Genomic DNA, 20,705 nt, shown 5'->3' with positions numbered 1-20,705 from the left:
CCCATCCATGGTTTTGCTTTCTGCAGTTTGTTACCTGTGGTCAGCTCCAAAACATTACATGGAAAATGAACAAATTATGTTTTAAATTATGGGCTGTTTTGATGAAATCTCATACGGGCCAGCTCTGTCCTGCCTCAGATATGAATCATCTCTTTGTCCAGAGTATCCAAACTATATATGCTTCCTGCTCGTTAGTCATTTAGTTGCCATCTTGATATTTAGGATTTTGGTATCTTGGTGCTTGTGTTCAAGTAACCCTCACTTTATTTAATAATGGCCCCAAAGTGCAAGAGCAGTGATTCTGGCAATTCCGATAAGCCAAAGAGAAACCAGAAAATGCTTCCTTTAAGTAAAAAAGTATGTGTGTATAGCAAAAATACTGCATATATGTTTTGGTACCATCCAAGGTTTCAGGCATCCCCTGTGGACTACAGAGTCCAGAGAAAATGGTTTCCCCATTTATTCAAGTCAGGGCACAGAGAGAAAATGGTAATATTTGTATAATACACTGGGGTAAGTGATAGGACTGAAGTAGGCTGTCCTGGAGCAAGGCCCCCACCTTGAGGCAGTGGTGATCCCTCTCATGGCTCCTGTGGCTCACGAAGTTGTTGGGCAGCCAAGCTCTGAGCATCAGTGAAGTTTGCCTGTTTGGCTTGGTTGCAGCAGCATGGCCCTGAGCAGGTTAACCTCAATTTATAAACATGGGGATTATAGTTCCCACTTCTTGGTACTCCTTTGAGAATCACAGGGACTAACATATTTAAAAGTGGGAAAGCAGGGTGTGCACACAGTAGGTCAATAACTGTCTGCTTCCTTCTTTCATAGCTCCCCCCACAAACCACACCTGGCTGTGTAGGTGCTCACATATTTGTTAAACAAATGCCTGAGGTGGACATCATTGTAATGCAATGGGGAATAATCTGGGGTCAGGGAATCTTGCATTCCAGAGAGCAGTATTAAGCTGCTAGGCAGAATGAAGGAGGGAGCCGGGAGGTTAAATGGCTTTATAGCTTTCTCTGGATTTCAGCAGTGACAAGTGTCTTTGTTATTGGAAATCATTTGATTTGAGGCCCTTGGAAGGAATAAAGTAGGCTGCAGGTGTCAGGAAAGTGTAGTGCCTTGTTTCTCAGTTGAAAGGAAACAGCCCAGGTGGTTAAAGAATTTTGTTTGTTTTGCAATAGATTTGTCTCTGTTCTGCTTAACCTCTATCTTCACACTATTCTTTCCCTTCACAATAATCTGTTTACAACATCTCAGGTTAGGGCCAGGGGCATCCTACCGTTTCTCACGTCAGGTTTGGGAATGCACATCTTTACATTTAGAACCGCAGATACGAAAATAGAGTGTGTTTGGCATACTCCTAAGGCAAAGGAGATTGGAGCTGCATTTCAGTAAGATATAAAGCCCAGGGACAGAGCCTGAAGAATGTTAAACCCAGATACTCATGTGTACAGCCCTTCTCTTTTAATTTTCATCAGCTTCCTCTCCCTCTTTTGACTCATCCCATCACCTCTTCTGTTTGCTACCCCCCCTCCCCCCATCAAAATAAAGTCCACAGAAACTCCAAAGAGGCAAATTGGTAGGGAGGAAATGTAACAAGTCCATTCTTTTTTCTGCCTCTAGTCCTGTGGGGACTCCAGCCAGCAGGTGAACCCCTTCTCTCGCTCACTGGGGTTACTTACCCCAGAGGCCTGTCAGTCACCCCCAGGAAGCATTTCCCAAGTCTGCCCACAAAACCTCCTTCCACTCCTCCTACTCTCAGCTCTCAGGAAATCCCGGAGCCGTCTTTGCCCCGGAGCCGCTTGTGTTTTTAATAATCAGGGATTGAGTTGAGTTTAAAAAATGCGTAAAACTGAAATGAACACTTCAGGGGCCTCGCCGCGGGACCCGGGGCTGCTGGTTTCCGCTGCAGGCCCCCTCTCCAAAGATTTACGCGGGGAAGCTGCGCACAACTTGCTTGCTTGGAAACTGCCCGGGCCTCGTCTTAGGGGTTCTTGTGTGTGAGAGAAAGGAGGGCGCTCTGCACTTTGAGGGCGCTTTTCCTGGGATCCGCGGGGTGGGCCATGCACGGAGGGGCTGAACTTCTTGCAGGGCCACAGTCACCCAGCGCTAGGGCGCGGAGACGCTCCGCTCCGCCCCCCTCCGCCCCCCTCCGCCCCCCTCCCCTCCCCTCCCCTCCCCTCCCCTCCCCTCCCCTCCCCTCCCCTCCCCTCCCCTCCCCTCCCCTCCCCTCCCCTCCCCTCCCCTCCGCTCCCTTCCCCCCAACTGCAGCCTGTTGCTTCCCTCGACGCTCCAGGTCGGTTTTTCCCGGCGACTCTAGAGTCCCTTCCAAACTCCTAGGCTCTGGGCTCACCGCGCAATTGGCCCCCGCCTCCGGCTTGCTCCCCTCGGGGCCCCAGGAAGTCTCCAGCGCCCCAGTCTTCGCCGGAGAAGCCACTCGGGGGCCCCAGGTCGCAGACGCGGCGGGGGTTGGGCGGCTGGCAGCGATGAAGCCGTCTTGGCTGCAATGCCGCAAAGTGACCGGCGCCGGAGGACTCGGGGGGCCCCTGCCCGGGTCCTCTCCAGCTCGAGGAGCCGGCCCGGCCCGCAGGGCTTACGTGGCCCCCGGGCCGCGGGGCGCTCTCGGGGGCCGGGGCTGCCGAGCGCTGTCCTCGGGCGGCGGGGGCGAGTACAAGACCCACTTCGCGGCCTCGGTGGCCGACCCCGAGAGGTTCTGGGGCAAAGCCGCCGAGCAGATCAGCTGGTACAAGCCCTGGACCAAAACGCTGGAGAACAGACACCCGTCCACCAGCTGGTGAGTGACTTCTTTGCCAGCCCCGGCCTCTGGCCTCGACTTCCCCTGCACGGGGAACCTGGAGTTCCCCCAGGAATCAAATCGAGGTGGAGATGTGTGTTCAGATCTTTCAGCTTGTGTTGAATTTAAATTTCACCGCTCTCTTGCTTTCTCGGCGGATTCGGTTGTCTCTTGTGAGTCCAGTTTCTTATAGGCAGAGATTCACCTCTACGGCAGGGCTCTGCTTGGCCCTGGGGTGTTCAGCCAACTAAGCCAAGGGCCTGTCTCCAGGGACAGCACAGCCTAGTATGGGAGAAAGCCACGCAAACCAATGTAAGCAGGTTATGAAACTAGGGACGTATTGCTGAGTAGACCTGGGGAAGAAGAGGTTAGCGGAAAGAGTTCGAGTAGGTAGGTTTTGGGAGGATGGGTATGTCTTCTCAGAGTCCTGGAGGACCTAATTATTAAAGGCCAGGAGCTGGAAAACAGGTTGAAATTTGGTTGTTTCTGAGGTTGTGAATAATTGTGTTAGCTGGATATGTGGGAGAGGGGGCTGTCAGTCAGAGGCTGGGTCCTGAAGGGTTTTATGTGTCATGGCAAGTAGTTTGGATTAGGTCAGTGGCCCTGTTCTGTATATGAAGCTGGAGTGTGGGGATGCCCAGAGAGAATGCACATAAAGACCAGGTGGTGCTAGAAATCATGGTAGGAATAAAGGCTTTTCTCCTAGAGTTGCAATTATAAGTAGTTATAAACATTGTTTTTATATTACAGCAAGCAGACATATAAAATAAATGCCAAACTTGCTAGAATATTAGGGGTGAGACACAGTTTCTGAGAACTCAGAGTTGTGGCTGCTTTTTAGGCTATGTGCCTGGCCCTTAAGACTGTGGTTGCTCACATCTGCTAGCCATTAGGGAGAAAGGTTTCCTGTAAAAATTTGAGAAACACTGCAATAAGGTTTCCCATTCCCATTTTCAAGTTCCCAGCAGTGAGATGGGGAAAATGACACAGTCAGGTTTGCATCTGTGTTTTTTGTGTGTGTGTTTTTTGTTTTTCTAATATGGTTTTATTGATTTCAGAGAGAAAGAAAGAGGGAGAGAAATATTAATGATGAGAGAGTCATTGATCAGCTGCCTCCCCCAGGCCCCCTACTGGGAATTGAGCCTGCAACCCAGGTTTGTGCCCTGACCTGAATCATGACCTCCTGGTTCATAGGTTAACGCTCAACCACTGAACCATGCCTGCCTTGTTGAGGGAAGGGAACCTGGAATGGAGAAGGGCAAGTCAACCAGAGCCTAATTTGTGTTGCCACCATGTCCTGTCCTGTCCTGTTTGAGAATGTTTACATGGTTTTCCTTTTAGATCTGAGTGCCTTTCCTCTGCCAGTTCTTTTTCTGTTGGTAGTGTTTGACTCACCTTCTTTTACATGCTTGGCAGTGACCCAAGCACTAGGTATACACCCATGAGTAATATGTGACCCCTGCTTTTTGGGAATCATGATGATTGAGAACTGAAACCAGAATACTGGGTTTGAGTCCTAGCTTTCACAGTTACTGGCCTTGTGTTCACAAGCATGTTAATTAATCTTTCTGTGCTTCAATTTTCATATATATAAATGTAGAAATAGTATGAGGATTAACTGAGTAAAGAATTAAGACCATGTCTTGAATGAAATAGGCCCTAAAAAAGTTAGAGGAAGAATAGCTATCTTTCCACTCTCATACCACAATTATTTTAGGAACAGGAAACCCTACTAGTGTTTCTTAGATTAAAACACAAATTATTTCCTCTCCTAAGAGTATGTTCTCAAAGGTCTCTGTCTACATATCTGTCATAAAGTTTGGTACTGAAATGATTTATGTGACCATCCCTCCCATAAAACTGTGTGCAAAGAACTCAGTTAAGAAGTCACTGAGATATTCCAAATAAAAACCATTGTAGGCCCTGGCCAGTGTGACTCAGTGGCTAGAGTGCTGGCCTGCCCACCAAAGGGTCCTGGGTTTGATTCCTGGCCAAGGGCATGTACCTGGGTTACAGGTTCAGTCCTGGCCCTAGGACACATGTGGGAAGCAACCAGTTGATGTGTCTCTCTCACACCTATGTTTCTCTCTCTCCCCCTCCCTTCCACTCTCTTGAAAAAAATTAATGGAAAAAATATCCTTGGGTGAGGATTTACAAAAAAAAAAAAAAAACAGTGAGGGCCAAACATAAGGTAGTGGCAAAACATACATGGAGGAGAAAGGACAGGTTGCTGGAGGGTTAGTTGGGGTTAGGAGCGCCCAGGGTGTGCAGAGAATGTGGAAGACAAAATGTCCATCAAATAGACATTTAAGACCTGGAGGTTTTCTCTCTAACTTGTTTTTTCTTCTTAATCTCTAAATTTTCTAAAATTGTGTGTATAAAATGTTTTTAGTGAAAAATATTGCCAAAGGGTTCTTGTAATTTCAAAAACTCAGTACATTGTAAATCAGTGAAATTCGATAATACTGTTGTTTGACTGAATGATATTATTTAGTCAAATAACATTATTCTAACGCTACTAACAGTCAAACACTACTAAAAAAAGGAGCCTTGAGGGAATCTTTCAAATAAGATCACAATAAATAAGGATTTGATGTGAGAAGAGGGGAGGACCATTCCAGGCAATAAAAACAGCATTTGCAATGGTCTTGAGTTATGTAGTAGTTCATTAAATTGTAGAAACTGAAAGAAGGCTAATGTGGTTGAGGCTTAAGGAATGGCAGGGAAATTATCAAGATATGGAAGAAGAGAGCCATACTATGAGTGGTCTTATGAGTCATGTTAAGGACTTGAACAGTTTTTTCTTCCCATGTAACACATGTCATATAACATGCAATTAAAACATGTGTGTCCTGCTTTTTTTGCACTGGAACAAGACAGGTGTTAGTTCAACCCTGTTACCGGACTAAATGGGTTCATTTGTCTGAGTACATTAAAGTGCAATCAAACACAAGCAGGGGTTTATAGCCAAGAAAGTTAAGTATTAGTTGAGGAAATGGTGAGAAGCTTGGCATCTCAGGTAAACTAATGCTCAAAGGTCTGGTTCCCCAATGGCTTCCAGGGGATGGGCTATTATAGGGGAAGAATCATTAATCATGGGAGCTAAAGGAGCTGGAGTCATGGGCTTTACTGATTGGTTGGGACCAGCATAGGGAGGAGTTGATTATTGTATCAGGTGTTGGTGTCAGCTATGGCATTGTTCTGTATGGTTTCATGAGCTGTAGTCTTTTAGGATAAGGTCTTTCTGCGTTCCTGGGCCTGAGACTGAAACTCAATTGAAGTCAAGATACTATCTTAGCTGTGGGACATTTACACCATGGAATACTACCCAGCTGTAAAGAAGAAGGATCTCGTACCCTTTGGAACAGTATGGATGGACCTGGAGAATATTATGCTAAGCGAAATAAGCCAGCAGAGAAAGACAAATATCACACGATCTCACTTATATGTGGAATCTAAAGAACTTAATAAACTGATGAACAAAATAGATTCAGTGACGTGGAAGCATGGATCAGACTGACGAATCTCAGAAGGTGGATAGTTGTGGGGGAGAGATTAATCGAAGAATTTATATGCATATATGCATAACCCAAAGACACAGACAATGGTGTGGTGAGGGACTAGGGAGGAGTGTGGGTGCAGGGTGGAAGGGTTCAATGGGGAGAAGAGGGGGCATCAGTAATATTTTGAACAATAATAAATAAATAAAGAGAAGAGGGGACGTCTGTAATAATTTGAACAATAATAAATAAACAAAAACAAAAAAGATGTTTTTTGGGGGAAACTCTGTTTTGTGGTCAACAGACCTGAGGCTTTCTTCTTAAGACAGTTTGATACTGAGCAGAATCTGATATCTTAAGGTCTTAATGATTAAGGAAGGGAGTGGGAGTCAGAAAGGAGAAAGGGTCATGTTAAAGAAATGGAGTTTCTGTGTGGTTACAACCCACTTACCTTGGGCGAACGTCAATATTCTTATTTGTAAAATGAGAATAATGGTAGTATCAGTTTCTTAGGATTATGGAGTGGGGTGCTTATAAAATGTCCAGGACTGTGCCTGATACATAGTACTCAGTATGAGTGTCTTTGCACATGGGAGAGATGGTTTGTTGTTTTTTTTTGTTTTTTTGTTTTTAAATATATCTTTATTGACTTCAGAGAGAGGAAAGGAGAGGGAGAGAGAGAGACAGAAACATCAATGATGAGAGAGTCACTGATTGAGCCCGTAACCCGGGCATGTGCCCTGACTGGGAATCGAACCCGATCACCTGGATCCTAGGTCGACCCTCAACCACTGAGCCACGCCCGGCCAGGTGGGAGAGATGTTCTAATAAGCTAATATGGTTCTGGAAGTTTTCAGAGAAATAGTAGCATTTGAACTGGATCATAAAGTGGGACTTACGAAAACATTTTTTTTTTTTTTTTTATGTGGGGAACAAACATAACAAAGTCAGGGAGGTGAGAAAGAACCAAGTGTGCTTGGAGGATAGTATAGCAGAACAGTTGGCTTGTAGTGGTTATTTTGAATTACTGGTACTGGAACTCAGAAGGTAGTTGCAGAATGGTTTAACCTTTAAAAGACGGCATTTAAAAGACAGCATCATACAAACTCCATATATTTTCCAGGATCAAATGTACAAATAATGGTTTCTTTTGCCTGTAAAAAAGAACGTATATGCTTAGGTTTCTGAGTATTTAAGAAGGCTTGGAATCGCAAGCTAAGGCATTTGCATTTACTTTTCAGGCTACAAGTCACAATCTGATTGAAAGACTTCAGGTAGGTTTTGTTTGACCCAGGTGCTAGGTGTTTTTGGTTTGTTTATAAAAATGAGTTGTCAGTATTTAAACATTGGAAGGTTCCAGCTAAAATCTAAATTTCCTGCCCTGGCCACTGTGGCTCAGTTGGTTGAACATTGTCCTATGCACACAGAGGTCACTGGTTCGATTCCCAGTCAGGGCACATGCGAAGGTTGTGGGCTCAATCCCCAGTAGGGGGCATGCAGCAGGCAGTTGATGGATGGTTGTCTCTTACTGATGTTTCCCTCTCTCCCTCTCCCTCCACCCTCCTCTAAAATCAATAAAATCATATTTAAAAAATAAAAATAAAATCTAAATTTCCTTTAAAAATTCAGTTTTGGGGCTTCTCCTGAAAAACACACACAAAAAAAACAGAATATCTGTGAGTAGTGGGTCAGCATTCTTCCATGGCAGCACTTGGCTGGAACTGGGCAGCTGCTGTACCCAAAATAAGTGAGACACAGTGACTGCCTGGCCATGGGGCGCAGGAAAGAAAAGTTGCAGGGTGACTGCAAGAACATGAGTCAAATGTCCAAGTGGAGGAATTGATTGTGAAATTAAAGACATTGGGTTGAAAATGTGAGAGGGCTTGATGTAGAATTATAGATTTGACTATAAATGGCAGAGATGAGAGTTAAAGCCTGGCGAATGCTGAGTGTAGGAAGGGGGGAGAGAAAGAGCTGGAGGGAGGGAGATAAGGGAGGGAGAAAGAGAGAGAGAAGGGAAAGGAAAAATACTAAGAAGTAAACTTCAAAGACAAGTAGAAAAGGAAAATACTGTGCGAATGGTTGGGACTTGTTTAAAGAAGTAGGGGAAGGAAGAGTAGCATATTTTATTTTATTTTTATATTTTTTAAATTTTTTAAAAAAATATATCTTTATTGATTTCAGAGAGAGGAAAGGAGAGGGAGAGAGAGAGATGGAAACATCAATGATGAGAGAGGCATTGATCGAGCCCCCAACCCGGGCATGTGCCCTGACCAGGAATCGAACCCCGATCACCTGGGTCCTAGGTTGACGCTCAACCGCTGAGCCACGCCCGGCCGGGCAAGAGTAGCATATTTTAGTGTCATGGAGTATGAGAGAAGAGATAAAAATAGGGAGTCAATAGAGGTCTAGGGCTCTAGAGGTGCTTTGAGGCTACTGAGGATTGAAAGATCAGTTTTGACTGAGAAATCCTCAGTGACTTTTAGTAATGTGATGTCAGTGGAGAGGTGAAGAACAAAGCCAGAGCAACACCCTTCACAATGAATGGGTGAGAGAAAGACACCTTCCACGGATTTGCTTGACCTGCGGAAGGGGAGACAGGCAGACTCACGGGAAGGTGCCCAGGCTCCCGAAGGACACTTTCCTCGCTCTGCCCCCTTTAGGAGAAACCCATGGTTTAAAGGCAGAAGTGAAGAAATCCGTGAAACGGGGATAAGGGAACTCTGCTTATTTGAAACATATTCCTCATCAGCAGGACTCCCTGTTTTCGCATGTTGAATTTTGTGTAGCCTATTTTTTTTCTTTAGATACTGGAAGTTCAAGAAAGAAGCAAGATGAAAAGGTTTAAAAGAGGGAATAAAGAGCCACTCAGCAGATCTCTGTGTTCCTGTTATATACTGTTCAGCTAGATATCTAAACATTTGACTGTGAGGTTGACGGGAGATGAGACAGTTGAGAAGGGATATTTGTTCAATTATTCTGGGTTGTCAGACATCATGTGGGTAAGCTGTTCAGAGGGGGATAAATTCTTCCTCTTGTACCAGCAACTTTTCTATGAGTTTGACATTGTTTCAAAGGAAAACAAATAAGGAAAATATAATGTGAATTTTATATAACCAGGAAGTCATTTAATTCCGCTACTGAATTTGGTTCTTTGGCAAACAATTATTTAGGCACATTAAACTGTTTGGGAAATTCAATATTTTTTTAAAACCTTATTAAGATTTGTGAAATTTCCTTTATATATCTCAGGTTTTATATAGTTATATTTAATTCTTTTATAGGTGAGAATTTTATCTAAGGATAAAAAATTTGTCCCCTTTTGACAAACTCCAAAGGAAATGAATTTATTCATAATATTGTGTAGAGTACAGGTATATTTAAATTTAAATGATAATTTTTTTATAAATATAAAAAATATGAAATGGTCTGTTGGAAATACGGTTCCTCAAAATAAGCTCATCAAAAAGACCAATTGAAAAGACAGGCCCTATTTTATTTCTGAAGGTCGGCAGCTTGGTGCTGCGCTGTATCTCATTTTCTCAGTCTGTTGTGCAACTGAGCCTTCAGGACAGAACAGAATGAAACTACAGGAATGCTGCAATTACATAAGCAAGGATGGATTGCCTGACAAATGGCACAATCAATGAACAAAGGAAATTCAAGCAGCTGCTACCAATCTGCTACTAGGTGTGGGGGAAAAGCCAGGCTCTGAGCATCTCCTGGAAGGTGACTTACTTTTCCTTTGTTCATACCATATACTGTTATTGAGAAAAAAATCCAGCGGTTTAAGTATCTCTCCCCCCCCCCCCTTCTTAAAAAGACAGTTTTCACCTTCATAAGCAACAAGCAGCAACTTCATGAAGGAGAGCATTACTTTCCATTGTGGTGTTACATTTGCAAGAGACATGTGTGAGAAACTAAGGTATCTCTGTGATAATATATATGAATGTTGTAATAACTTCTTAAAATTACAGTTTTAGGAAGCACATCTGAATGTGAAACTCAATTCTTGATCTAAACTATGTTGATAGAGGACTTGTTATAAAAGATTTCATTATATTTGCCTTCACTGGGGCTAAATGAGGTAAGAGACAGTGCATAGAATGGAGAGTTGCTATTCTTATAATATCTAGGAAAACTGAAGTTTAAGAATTTTGAGTTTCAAATAGTCCGGACAACAGTCTTAGAATAGCTAAGAAATAAACTCTTTCAAATTCTAAGTTAAATAGAGTTTAATTTACGACTTTTAAGTAAATAGTGGATTTTACTAATTTAAAACACGAATTGCTCTAAGTGCAAGAAAAGCAACTAAAAGGTATTTGACTTAAGAGCTAACTCTGGACAATAGGAACACCTTCTCCTTAGGTTTTGATGGTTTTTTATTTTTTATTTTTATTGATTTCAGAGAGAGGAAGGGAGAGGGGGAGAGAGAGAGAGAAACATCAGTGATGAGTCATTGACAGGCTGCCTCCTCTGTGCCCCCTACTGGGGATCGAGCCTGCAACCCGGGCCTGTGCCCTGAACCTGGATCTCCTGGATCATAGGTCAATGCTCAACCACTGAGCCACACCTACCGGGCGGTTTTGAAGTTAGAATAACAACATTTCCCAAGTATAATCTTTAAAAATGTCTCTCCTAAATTGATACATCAGTTAAGTAAAATAAATTTGGGAAGATTAATAAAAAGAAAGAATGCTAAGTATCTACTGTGGACGTGGCCAATATAGATAGTTGTAAAAAACAAACAAACACCTTAGTATGATAGATTGGTAAAAAACAAGTTTAGGAGGCAAAGGGACATAAAATCAGTATTATTGACTATTAGTTAAATAACTGTCAGTGAAAGCATTGGAGCTTAGAAAAGTCTACTTTTGCACTAAGCTCACTTTGCTTTCTCTACACTTTTTCTCATTTTTATAGAACTTCATTGATTCTCAATTGAGAGTTAAGTGCTTTTCTAAACCACAAATGCCCTGACTTTGCCTTCCCCGCAGCTCACCCCTTAATCAGGCTGAATGAAGTTTGCCACTATTACCAATGGAAGTTTGTCAGATACCCTATTTTGGTGAGTAGAAGAAAAAAGTTGAGGATCATTATTTGTGAAGAAAAGAAACTGATTTCTGGGTTAAAATGTTGGCTCCACTCTGAATGCTACTTTGACTCAAATAATCATAAAATTGGGGAACTATTCAATGCAGACTGTGGTGGGTATTATCGTTTAGCAATATCTGTTCTCCTCTACTTCTGGGCCCTGGGGAGGATGGGATTTGCCCGCACAGCGTGGTTATGTGGTTAGCTTTGGCTAATGCGGGTAGAGGAGCACGCGTGTCAGTGCCAACCCTCAGTCCCCTCTGGGCTGCCACAGCCACGTGGAAGCACAGGCCGGACAGGACTGCAGTCGGGTCGCTGAGCAGAAATGCGCAGATAACAATGCTTCGAGGAGTCCGTTTGAACCCGCAGTGAAGTTGCGTAAGTGAGAAATAAACATTTATGTTTTTGAGTTACAAAGAGTTTTGTAGTGAATCCTGCCTGCCCTTATTGACTGAGAAGAAAATAATAACTGTATAGAATATTTGAAATGATTAAGTGTGCTAATGGACGTAAGTAGTGTCTAGCATATAGTTAAAACAGCTAAGCTTTATTTGTATCCATGCTATGAGCCAGGTACAGTACTAAGTGCTTCAATTGATTTAATATTTATAACAACCCTGTGGGGTAGGGTCAGTTATTCTCATGGAATAGGGGTAGAAATGAAGGTGTAGAGACTTTGGAAAACTTGCCTAAACTTATAAAACTATTGAGTAGCAGATCTAGGATTTGAACCCTGTCTGAATTTAGCATCTATATTCTATCTAAATACTACATTATTTTGTTTTATAATAATAGTCTCAGTTAATATTAGTTTTTCTTTCTTTTCTTACTCTTCATTGAAACCACTAAAAGTAATTTTAAAAATCTATATCTACATCTCAGTAACATTTGGAAAATATCCTTAATTAGATATAGAATAATAGATTGATGTTTTTTATGAAAAAAATAAACTATATTTTATACATAAAATGTTTAAAATGTGTACAATAGTCCCAAAGGGGAGGGGAGGAAGGCTTTATATTAATTGTTACCTACTTTAGAAAAGTTTCCTGGACAGTAGAAAGGAATGTTAATCTTCTCTTGTGAAAATGTTCTGTTGGTTTTCTGGCTTAAGGAAAATCTCTAATGGCCACATTATTCATTGCTTGCAGTATGTTTTAGTATTATTGTTATGAGAACATGGTGATAAATAACCTAATTAATTCATCTAATTAGGAATATTTGAAAAATTCCCTTTCCTCCAACCTCTTAACGAAAGAAAATACTAGGACTGTTGCATGTTTGTAATTATGGAAGTTGTTGATTTTATTTACTTTTTTATGCATTCGTGTATAGTATTCTTTCATGTTTTTCTTTCACTGCTTTTCATCTTGATCTTAGTGCAGGTGGACAGAGCTGCATATGTTCAGTGCAGAGATGAGTTTCTTAGGAATCTTATTGCATCCAGCTTTCTTAGTTCGAATATGAACGTCTCATTTTTTGAGATCCAGTATAAGGACAGTGAGTTGTGGGCTCTCTCACTTTCCTGTATTATTCCATAGATGCTGCCAAATTGGGGGGAACCAGTAATCTGAAAATGTTCAGTGCTTCCTTTGAGTGCTTAGGAGGTCAGCCACAATGAAACTCGGGATATTTGCAGAATCTGTACTAGATTGAGGAGGAATTGGTATGTGATGATTCTCAAGCTTATGCCTAAATTATTCCTTTCTTTAAAGCTGATGCCTGGTCTCTCAATAGTGATAATGACAAAAACAGTAACAACCACGGCATTGACAACGGAAGTTACTAATTACTGAGCAGTTGCCTTGGGTTAGGCCCTATGCTAAGACTATATATACATGTTTCTTTCAGTTCTTCTAACACCTGATGAGGTGGGTATAGTTAAAATGCATTTTTATAACCGTGTAAACTAAAGCAGAGGGAGATTGACTCGTCAAATAGTGGTGGATTTAATTTTTCAACCCACTTGGGTCACATTGTATAGCTTAATTTCTGTACTGAGTTGTAACTACACTTTTAACTTCTGTCCAGTTGTCCTATGACCGTTTAGATGTCCGGACCTACAGGGCACAGAAGAATGAGACACATGTAAGAATTCTAAAAATTTTAAATCAGAGATGTAACCTCCTTACTCTTCATTTTCTATGATTCTATGTGTCTTCCATTCTCCTCTCCTTTAGAGGAATATGTCCTCATGGTTTTCCCAGAGTCAACTTGCACATGTCTTCTTGACAAATGAGTCTTTCCTACAGAGAACATCATCTTGAATCTTATTCCCCCCCTTTTAAAAAATATATCTTTATTAGTTTCAGAGAGAGGAAGGGAGAGGGAGAGAGAGAAACATCAATGATGAGAGAGTCATTGATGGGCTGCCTCCTGCACGCCCCCTGCTGGGGATCGAACTCGAAACCTGGGCATGTGCCCTGACCGGGAATGAAACCGAGATCTCCTGTATCCTAGGTTGACGCGCAACTGCTGAGCCACACTTGGCCAGGCTAATCTTATTTCCCTTTAAGCTGGTTTGGCAACGAATGCGCAATACTCATCTCCATTTTGTCACTGTACATCCACTATAAACACTCACACTCCACAATGCTTTGTTCTTACCAGTAATTTAATAAATCACCACAAGGTAATGGAATGGCAGGGATCAGGTCTCAGTCACCTCTGTTATCTTGATAGTGGAATGCACATAACTGTGTATGTAAAATTGAACTGATTTTAAATTTCAGCACATGCAGATTAACCTTCTTAATCCATCTCCTTAATCTGGATTTGTACATAAATTGCAGCTAGATATTACTTGAATTATCCATCCCACCAGAACCCAAAATGATCCATGAATCTTTGTTAAGGTTGGAAATTCTCTTGTCTTCATGGGTCTAAATTTCATTACAAGGCAGTTGGATCCCTTTGCTCCTCTTTAGCTCATTTATCATTAAGTTGTAGTAGAGAATATTTTACATCAACATGGGTTTCTAGTCACTAAGCCAAAGAGATGCATACTGCAAGGAGAGAGATACTTTACTTCTGTGGTACAGACCAAGTGCCCATGTGAGTATAGACTGGAGAAGTTGTCTCTTTGGCACATATCAGACTCTAAGAATTTCAATTTAAAAGTTGGATCAATGTTATGTTACTAGATTGTCATTTTGTAGTAAATATGTTAAGCAAACAAATCAAGTTTTATTAGCCAAATAAAAATCATTGGTTAAAAGTAATCAAAGAAAGACAAATACCATATGATTTCACTTATATGTGGAATCTAAAAACTAAAACAAATCAGAAAAAAGCAAAACAAAACAAAAAATAAGTTTATAGATACAGGGAACTGATTGGTGATTGATAGAAGGGAAGAGGGATCTGGGGTGGGTGAATTGGATGAAGGGGGTCGAAAGGTTCAAACTTCTAATTATAAAACAAATAAGTCATGGGAATGTACTATAGAACATGATGACTGTAGTTAATAATACTGTATTGCATATTTGAAAGTTGCTGATAAACTAAATCTTAAAAGTCCTCATCACAAGAAAACATGTAACTAGGTATGGTGATGGATGGTAACTAGACTTATTGTGGTGACTATTTAGCAATTATGCAAATATTAAATCATTATCTTTTACACGTGAAGCTAATATAATGTTATAAAATTATACCTCAATTTTTAAAAAAAGAAAAAAGTGTTAGTAATCAGATAACAAAAATATTATTTCCTTTAGGAAACATTTATGGTATTGCCACAAATAACAACAACCTTAATACCTATGTTATTTGGAGTAAAAGCTGACTTTAATCTGACAAAAGCTTGAAATTAAAAGAAAATATAAAATTTATTTTATTAATCTGCTTAAAATTTTGGCTCCTGACTGCTCAAGATCTTGTACATATGTCTACTATAAACATCTCATTATTTACTTAAATAGTTCAAGAGCTGCTTGAAATATGATTTGTAATTATAGGCTTAATCTAATTTGCTGAAATTTTCTTTTATCTTAATTAAATTAATTTATAAAAGGGTTTATTTTAATATGAATTTTTATATTAATGTATTACTTAATATTTAATATACATTTAAAAGTTTATAATTAGTGAAAATACCTTCAATCAAGAAGATTTTCTTTTTCTTACTAAATACTCTTACATTAAATCTCTTAAGTCTTAAAGGATGGTCTTATATGTGCGTATTTGTGTGTGTGCACATGTATGTGTTTGTGTGTGTTACAGTGTTACAGGATACAAAATATATTATTATGGTAATAACTACAGTAATAACTTACCACAGTTTTTTAACTTCTCAAGAACATCCTTGCTTAAAGAAGACTTTAGGGAAGGTTAAGTTACTTGCTCGTGTTCACTTGGCATGCAGGTGGCAGATCTGGCATGAAAACTAGATCTGTAAGACTTTAGAGTGTATCATCTTCTCATTGTGTCATATTTCTTCTCTCATTAATCTTGTTTTATCCTCATAATACCAGTGTTACAGATTTAAAATCAAGCCGCTTGCATAATACATATATATATAATACATGTATATGTGTTTGACCTGTTATATTTATAAAAATGAAGTTTTCTGGTTCTAGAATTTATTCATCCATTAACTCATTTGTTCCCTCATTCATTCTTTCCTTCTTTCTCTTGTTCATTCAGCAAATGTTTATTGAATGTCTTCTGTGAGCTGGGCACTAATCCAGGAGGCACTAATCCAGGTGCTAGATTGAGAGTCCAGAGAGTGTATAACTTTGAAGAACAATGTCATACATTAAAGGAAAAAAAAGTGTTTTTGCTTGTAATAAGATAGCTTTCATTTTCCTATTTAATAGAAGAGTAATCATGAGTGGTATGGACCATTTGCTTATTATTTTCTGAATATATGGCTAATAAAATTTGTTTTATTTTACAGTCAACTCTGCTCAGAATTACCTTTGTTAAGATGTGAGTGACGAGAGCACACAGCTTCTCATTTTGGTGAGCAGTGGCCATTCTCTAACTAATGAATACTTTAATAGATAAAAGACTCAACAAATTTAATTTTGTCCCTTTGTGCAGCCTCTCATTTTCTCTTAGATGTGTTAACACACAAGAAAGTGAGGAAAAGACAAGTAACAAACAAAAAAGAATAAGAGGAGCTGATGGGCTTGGTTAACATTAGCTAGATAATGGGCCTTTGGATAATTGAGCAGGCTGCACCGTATTCAATTTTCAAATTACTGAGTGTTAATGGAAAATGGTTTATTTATGAATGTGATGTGTAGCTAATAGAGGGATTGGCAAAGAGAGCAAAATTGTAGTTTGTGACATTGTTCTCAGATTATTTTGGAGAAAAAGCTAGGAAAAAGGCATAATAAAAATTTTGTCTACTTTGCTTAACATATTAAATTATGTTCAATGGTATCTTATTAGTTATGCTAGATTTATCTTTGTAGGTATGTCTCTGTTATATTTGTATCTGTGTGTGTGGCCGTTTTGGTGAGAGGTGAAGGTGGGAAGTTAGATGAGAGACATAGTGTGGTTTAATTAATAGAGCGAAGGTTTTATAATCACAAGACTTAGGTTTGAGACTTAGGTTTGAATTACTTTTCATTGACATTTCTTTATTCAAAAATAATTCAGATTGAAATTTAGGTTCATGTTTTTGTTTCACAAAGAAGCAAAATTTTAGTTAAACATAGGAAAGCCAAAATAGGTGGAAAAATAAGCTGTAGTTTAATATCTAAAAACATTCTCAGTATATATCTTGGTACATTTCCCTTCATTCTTTCATTTCTTTTTAAATTGTTATTTTAGAATAATTTCAGACTCATAAAAAGTTGCAAAAATAGTAGAGAGATGCCCTTTCTACCCATTGCTCAGTTTCCCCCAAGGGTAACATCCTACCTAACTACAGTACTTTATCAAAACCAAACTTCACATTGACAGTACAATTTACTAAACTACAAACCTTGTTCAGATTTACCATTTTTAAAAATACCCTCATATTTTTGCATGTGTATATGTTTGCCTTTTGAAAATCTATTATCTATGCCTGTTTTGTCAGTATGTTTGACTCTCTAGGTCTCTATTTTTGTTCTTACAGAAAAATGGAATAATATTGTCCATACTATTTGATATCTTGTTTTTCTTATTTGTAGTAAGTTGTGATTTTTCCATTCCTCTATTCTATTTCATGATTTAAAAACTTTTTTTGTTAATCCTCACTCAAAGATATTATTTCCATTGATTTTTTAGAAAGAGTGGAAGGGAGGGAGGTGGAAGAGAGAGAGAAAGAGAGAGATCAATGTGAGAGACACATTGGTTGCATCCCGCACGCACCCAGCCAGGGCGGGGGATTGAACCTGCAACCCAGGTATGTGCCCTTGACAGGGAATCAAACCCATGTGCTGACACTCTAACCACTGAGCCAAACTGGCCAGTGGTAGTTCATGATTTTTAATGTATGCAGAATAATTTAACATATTGTTTGGTAAATTTAAAATTATTTCACAATCCCCTTATGTTGATATTTAAATGATTTCTCTTTGTTTGCTAACATGAACTGGCAAATACTTGCATCTTTGGACACAGAATTCCAAAGCTATCTGTGTGTGTGTGTGTCCATCTCCTCCTCTCACTCTGTTTCTTTCTTTCCTTCCTTCCTACTGATAAATTCTTAGATTTCTGGATCAAAGAGAATTTACATACTTTCTGATGTATATTATCAATTTTTTTAATCCAAAAAGATTAATAAATATCATAAATAAGTTCCCACAGCCTTTTTCCTTATGAAATATTTACAGAGTAAATAAAGGTAATACTTTAGTGGACATTCTACACTACACTAGGCTCTGTAAAATCATTGTGTCATATTTGCTTCAGACCTTTTTATTTTAAGCAATAAAACAAAATTGATGTTCCCTTTGTATTTTCTCTTATTAGGTACTCTTTATAGAAATAACCTCCAAAGAATTTAAAGGGCTCAATGGGAAGGAAAAGCTCTTCTTAGATATTCTAAATGATTGATTGTGTTCCTCCTTTTTAATAAGAGCTTGTATGAAACATCTCTCTGTGGACGTGAGCTAAGGGTAGTGCAGAATGAGTTAATGAATGTGGTGACTGCCTTCTGGAGCCTCAGCTGTAGAGGAGAGTTTCATCAGAACATAGCAGTATCATTCTGCATGAGTTACAGCGTTAAAGAGAAGGAAATGGATAGCTAAGATGAAGGTGTAATGTGAAAATAGAAAAATATGCAGTCCTAAGCCCTACGGTTTAGAGCACATCAGTTTCAACTTTACACATTTCTCCCCTCTCTTTTTCCTGTTTCTCCTTAACCAGAGTGAGATAACACCATGTCAAAACATTGGCTCCCTCCTCCCCTTCATGGGACTGGGGCTGCTTTCTCTTCTCTCCCCCTCTCCCTCTTTCATTTTTGTTCTTTCTCCATCACTTCATTATTATTGTCAACAGGATTAAATGCTGACAGGCGTCTTCTCTTCCCTCCAACACACACCAGTTGACGATGGAGACTGTGCCTCCTCTTCTGCCCTGCCCTGATTCTCTGGATAGTTTTGAGGTTTATGAGGTTACTTTCTTGGGCCTTTGGGGGCATCCTGGTCTATAGGTCCGGTTTTCTAAGAATCTGCCCTGATTTGGAGTTTGTTTCCTTATGAGCTCAGTGTGACTTAGTTCTGAGATGGTTGATTGAGGACCACTGCTCCTAAGAGCCTTACATGCTCCCTTGAAAAGGGCTCATGAAGTTTATTTTCCTTTAAAACATACTCTTGAGTTTATATTTATTTAGGATTCTGTTTAAATTTTAATAAATTTATGCTTTGAAATTTAAATGTTTTGATCTTATCTTTCACATTGACTGTTAATATTAATTCAATGAATTGCAGTTTTATCTTTTTCTTATATGAAACCAAGTCCTGTTTCCTTTTGTTTCAGTTCTCTGTTTCTTGCATTTTCCCTAGAATAAAAATAAAACAAACAAGATAAAACGGTGTCCTCACCTTCTGCTTTGAATTTAACTGTCAAGCGTGACTCACAGCGGGAGGATCTTTAAGATGATTCATTTATGCCTTTTCTCTTCATTGGCAGTGAATCCAGTTCAGATAACAGGTATTGATTTCCTGAAAGCCTTTCTTTCCATTCTTTTTCCTGTTGGCTGCAAGTCTCACCATTGGCAGTTCACTCAGCTTTCATCCGAGATGATCTGGCCCGGGTGCAGATGTCTGGGCTGTCCTTTCATGTTGAGATGGGCAGCCTGTGGCCAGAGCTGGTGGGATGGGGCCTTGTCCTGAGCGTAGGCACTCATGGATGCAGGATCAATAGGGCCAAAGAAGTCTCTCCTTTTGTGTTAGGTTTCTCTGTTAAAATAATTGTCCTATAGAGAGATGTGCTTTCCAAGTACTTTTTCAAAAACAATATCCCCAGTGGTTAAATTACCATAAGGTTATTATACTGCCCCAAGTAAGCAATTACCCAATTTGGAGGGTTTCCTGGAACAGTCAGTTGATACCGCTCGAGGCCAAGTATCTAATTTTGATGGGATGTCACTGTGTGAATAAAGCAATATGATGCCCTCTTAAAAATGCTTAAAGCCTTCTCTGTTTGTGGGCAATAGTAGTCTTTTGAGCTACTCATTGTTTTTGCTGAGCGTTTACCTCATGAGACTCTTTCTCTTATCTGTGTTAATGTGTCAGAAGAGCACTGCTTCAGCTCACATTCATTCACACTTGCAGACTTTTATTTAAAAATAATTATTGGGCGTTCGCTGTGTGCTGCTAATGAGCCAGCTCGTGGTCTCTGGCCACAGGAGATGGTGTCTAACGAAGGCAGAATAATTACTAAAATAAGCCCACAGACATGCAAACTTAGAGATTCATTACATTTCCCTTGGAGTTGGAAAGCACTAGGTTTTGGTCAGCCATGTGTTAGTTTTATGATTTTGGAAAGTTACTTGACCTCTCTGAGCTTCATTTCTGATATGTAAAATGGGAATAACATTGAGTTCCTGAAAGGATAGGGTATAAATGAAATGATTTGATGTATATAAATTACCAAACTCAGAACCTGGCACATTATTGATGATCAAAAAATGTCAGTTTCCTCTCTTACTTCAAAACTGTGGTGCTTTTTTTCCCTCTTTCTCATTCAAAATTTTCCTTAAAGAGAACATATACTTGACACTCAGAGATGAAAAAAATCTCCATTTTCTTTGATAGCTTCCTTCCTCCACTTCCAGCTCCTGTTGATTTGTTTCTACACTACTGCCCCCTCCCCCCATTTCACTACTTACCGTGACTTCCTAGCTTGTCAGTGGATCCTAACTGACTCCATTT

The 20,705-nt window shown here is 39.8% G+C and overlaps 1 protein-coding gene across 1 annotated transcript in view; it reads left to right on the top strand.

The window, feature by feature from the left end:
• The first annotated feature begins 2,273 nt into the window (after window positions 1-2,273).
• ACSS3 (acyl-CoA synthetase short chain family member 3) overlaps window positions 2,274-20,705 on the top strand; it is a 144,315-nt gene continuing 125,883 nt past the window's right edge. Inside the window, exon 1 of the mRNA XM_081127258.1 lies at window positions 2,274-2,794. Coding sequence (XP_080983384.1) covers window positions 2,487-2,794 — 308 coding nt within the window. The 5' untranslated portion in view covers window positions 2,274-2,486. The remainder of the gene's footprint in view (window positions 2,795-20,705) is intronic.

This window comes from Miniopterus schreibersii (genome assembly GCF_964146895.1).
Source record: "Miniopterus schreibersii genome assembly, chromosome: 2".
Taxonomy (NCBI): Eukaryota; Metazoa; Chordata; class Mammalia; order Chiroptera; family Miniopteridae; genus Miniopterus; species Miniopterus schreibersii.
This window is presented reverse-complemented; position numbering and strand designations above follow the sequence as displayed.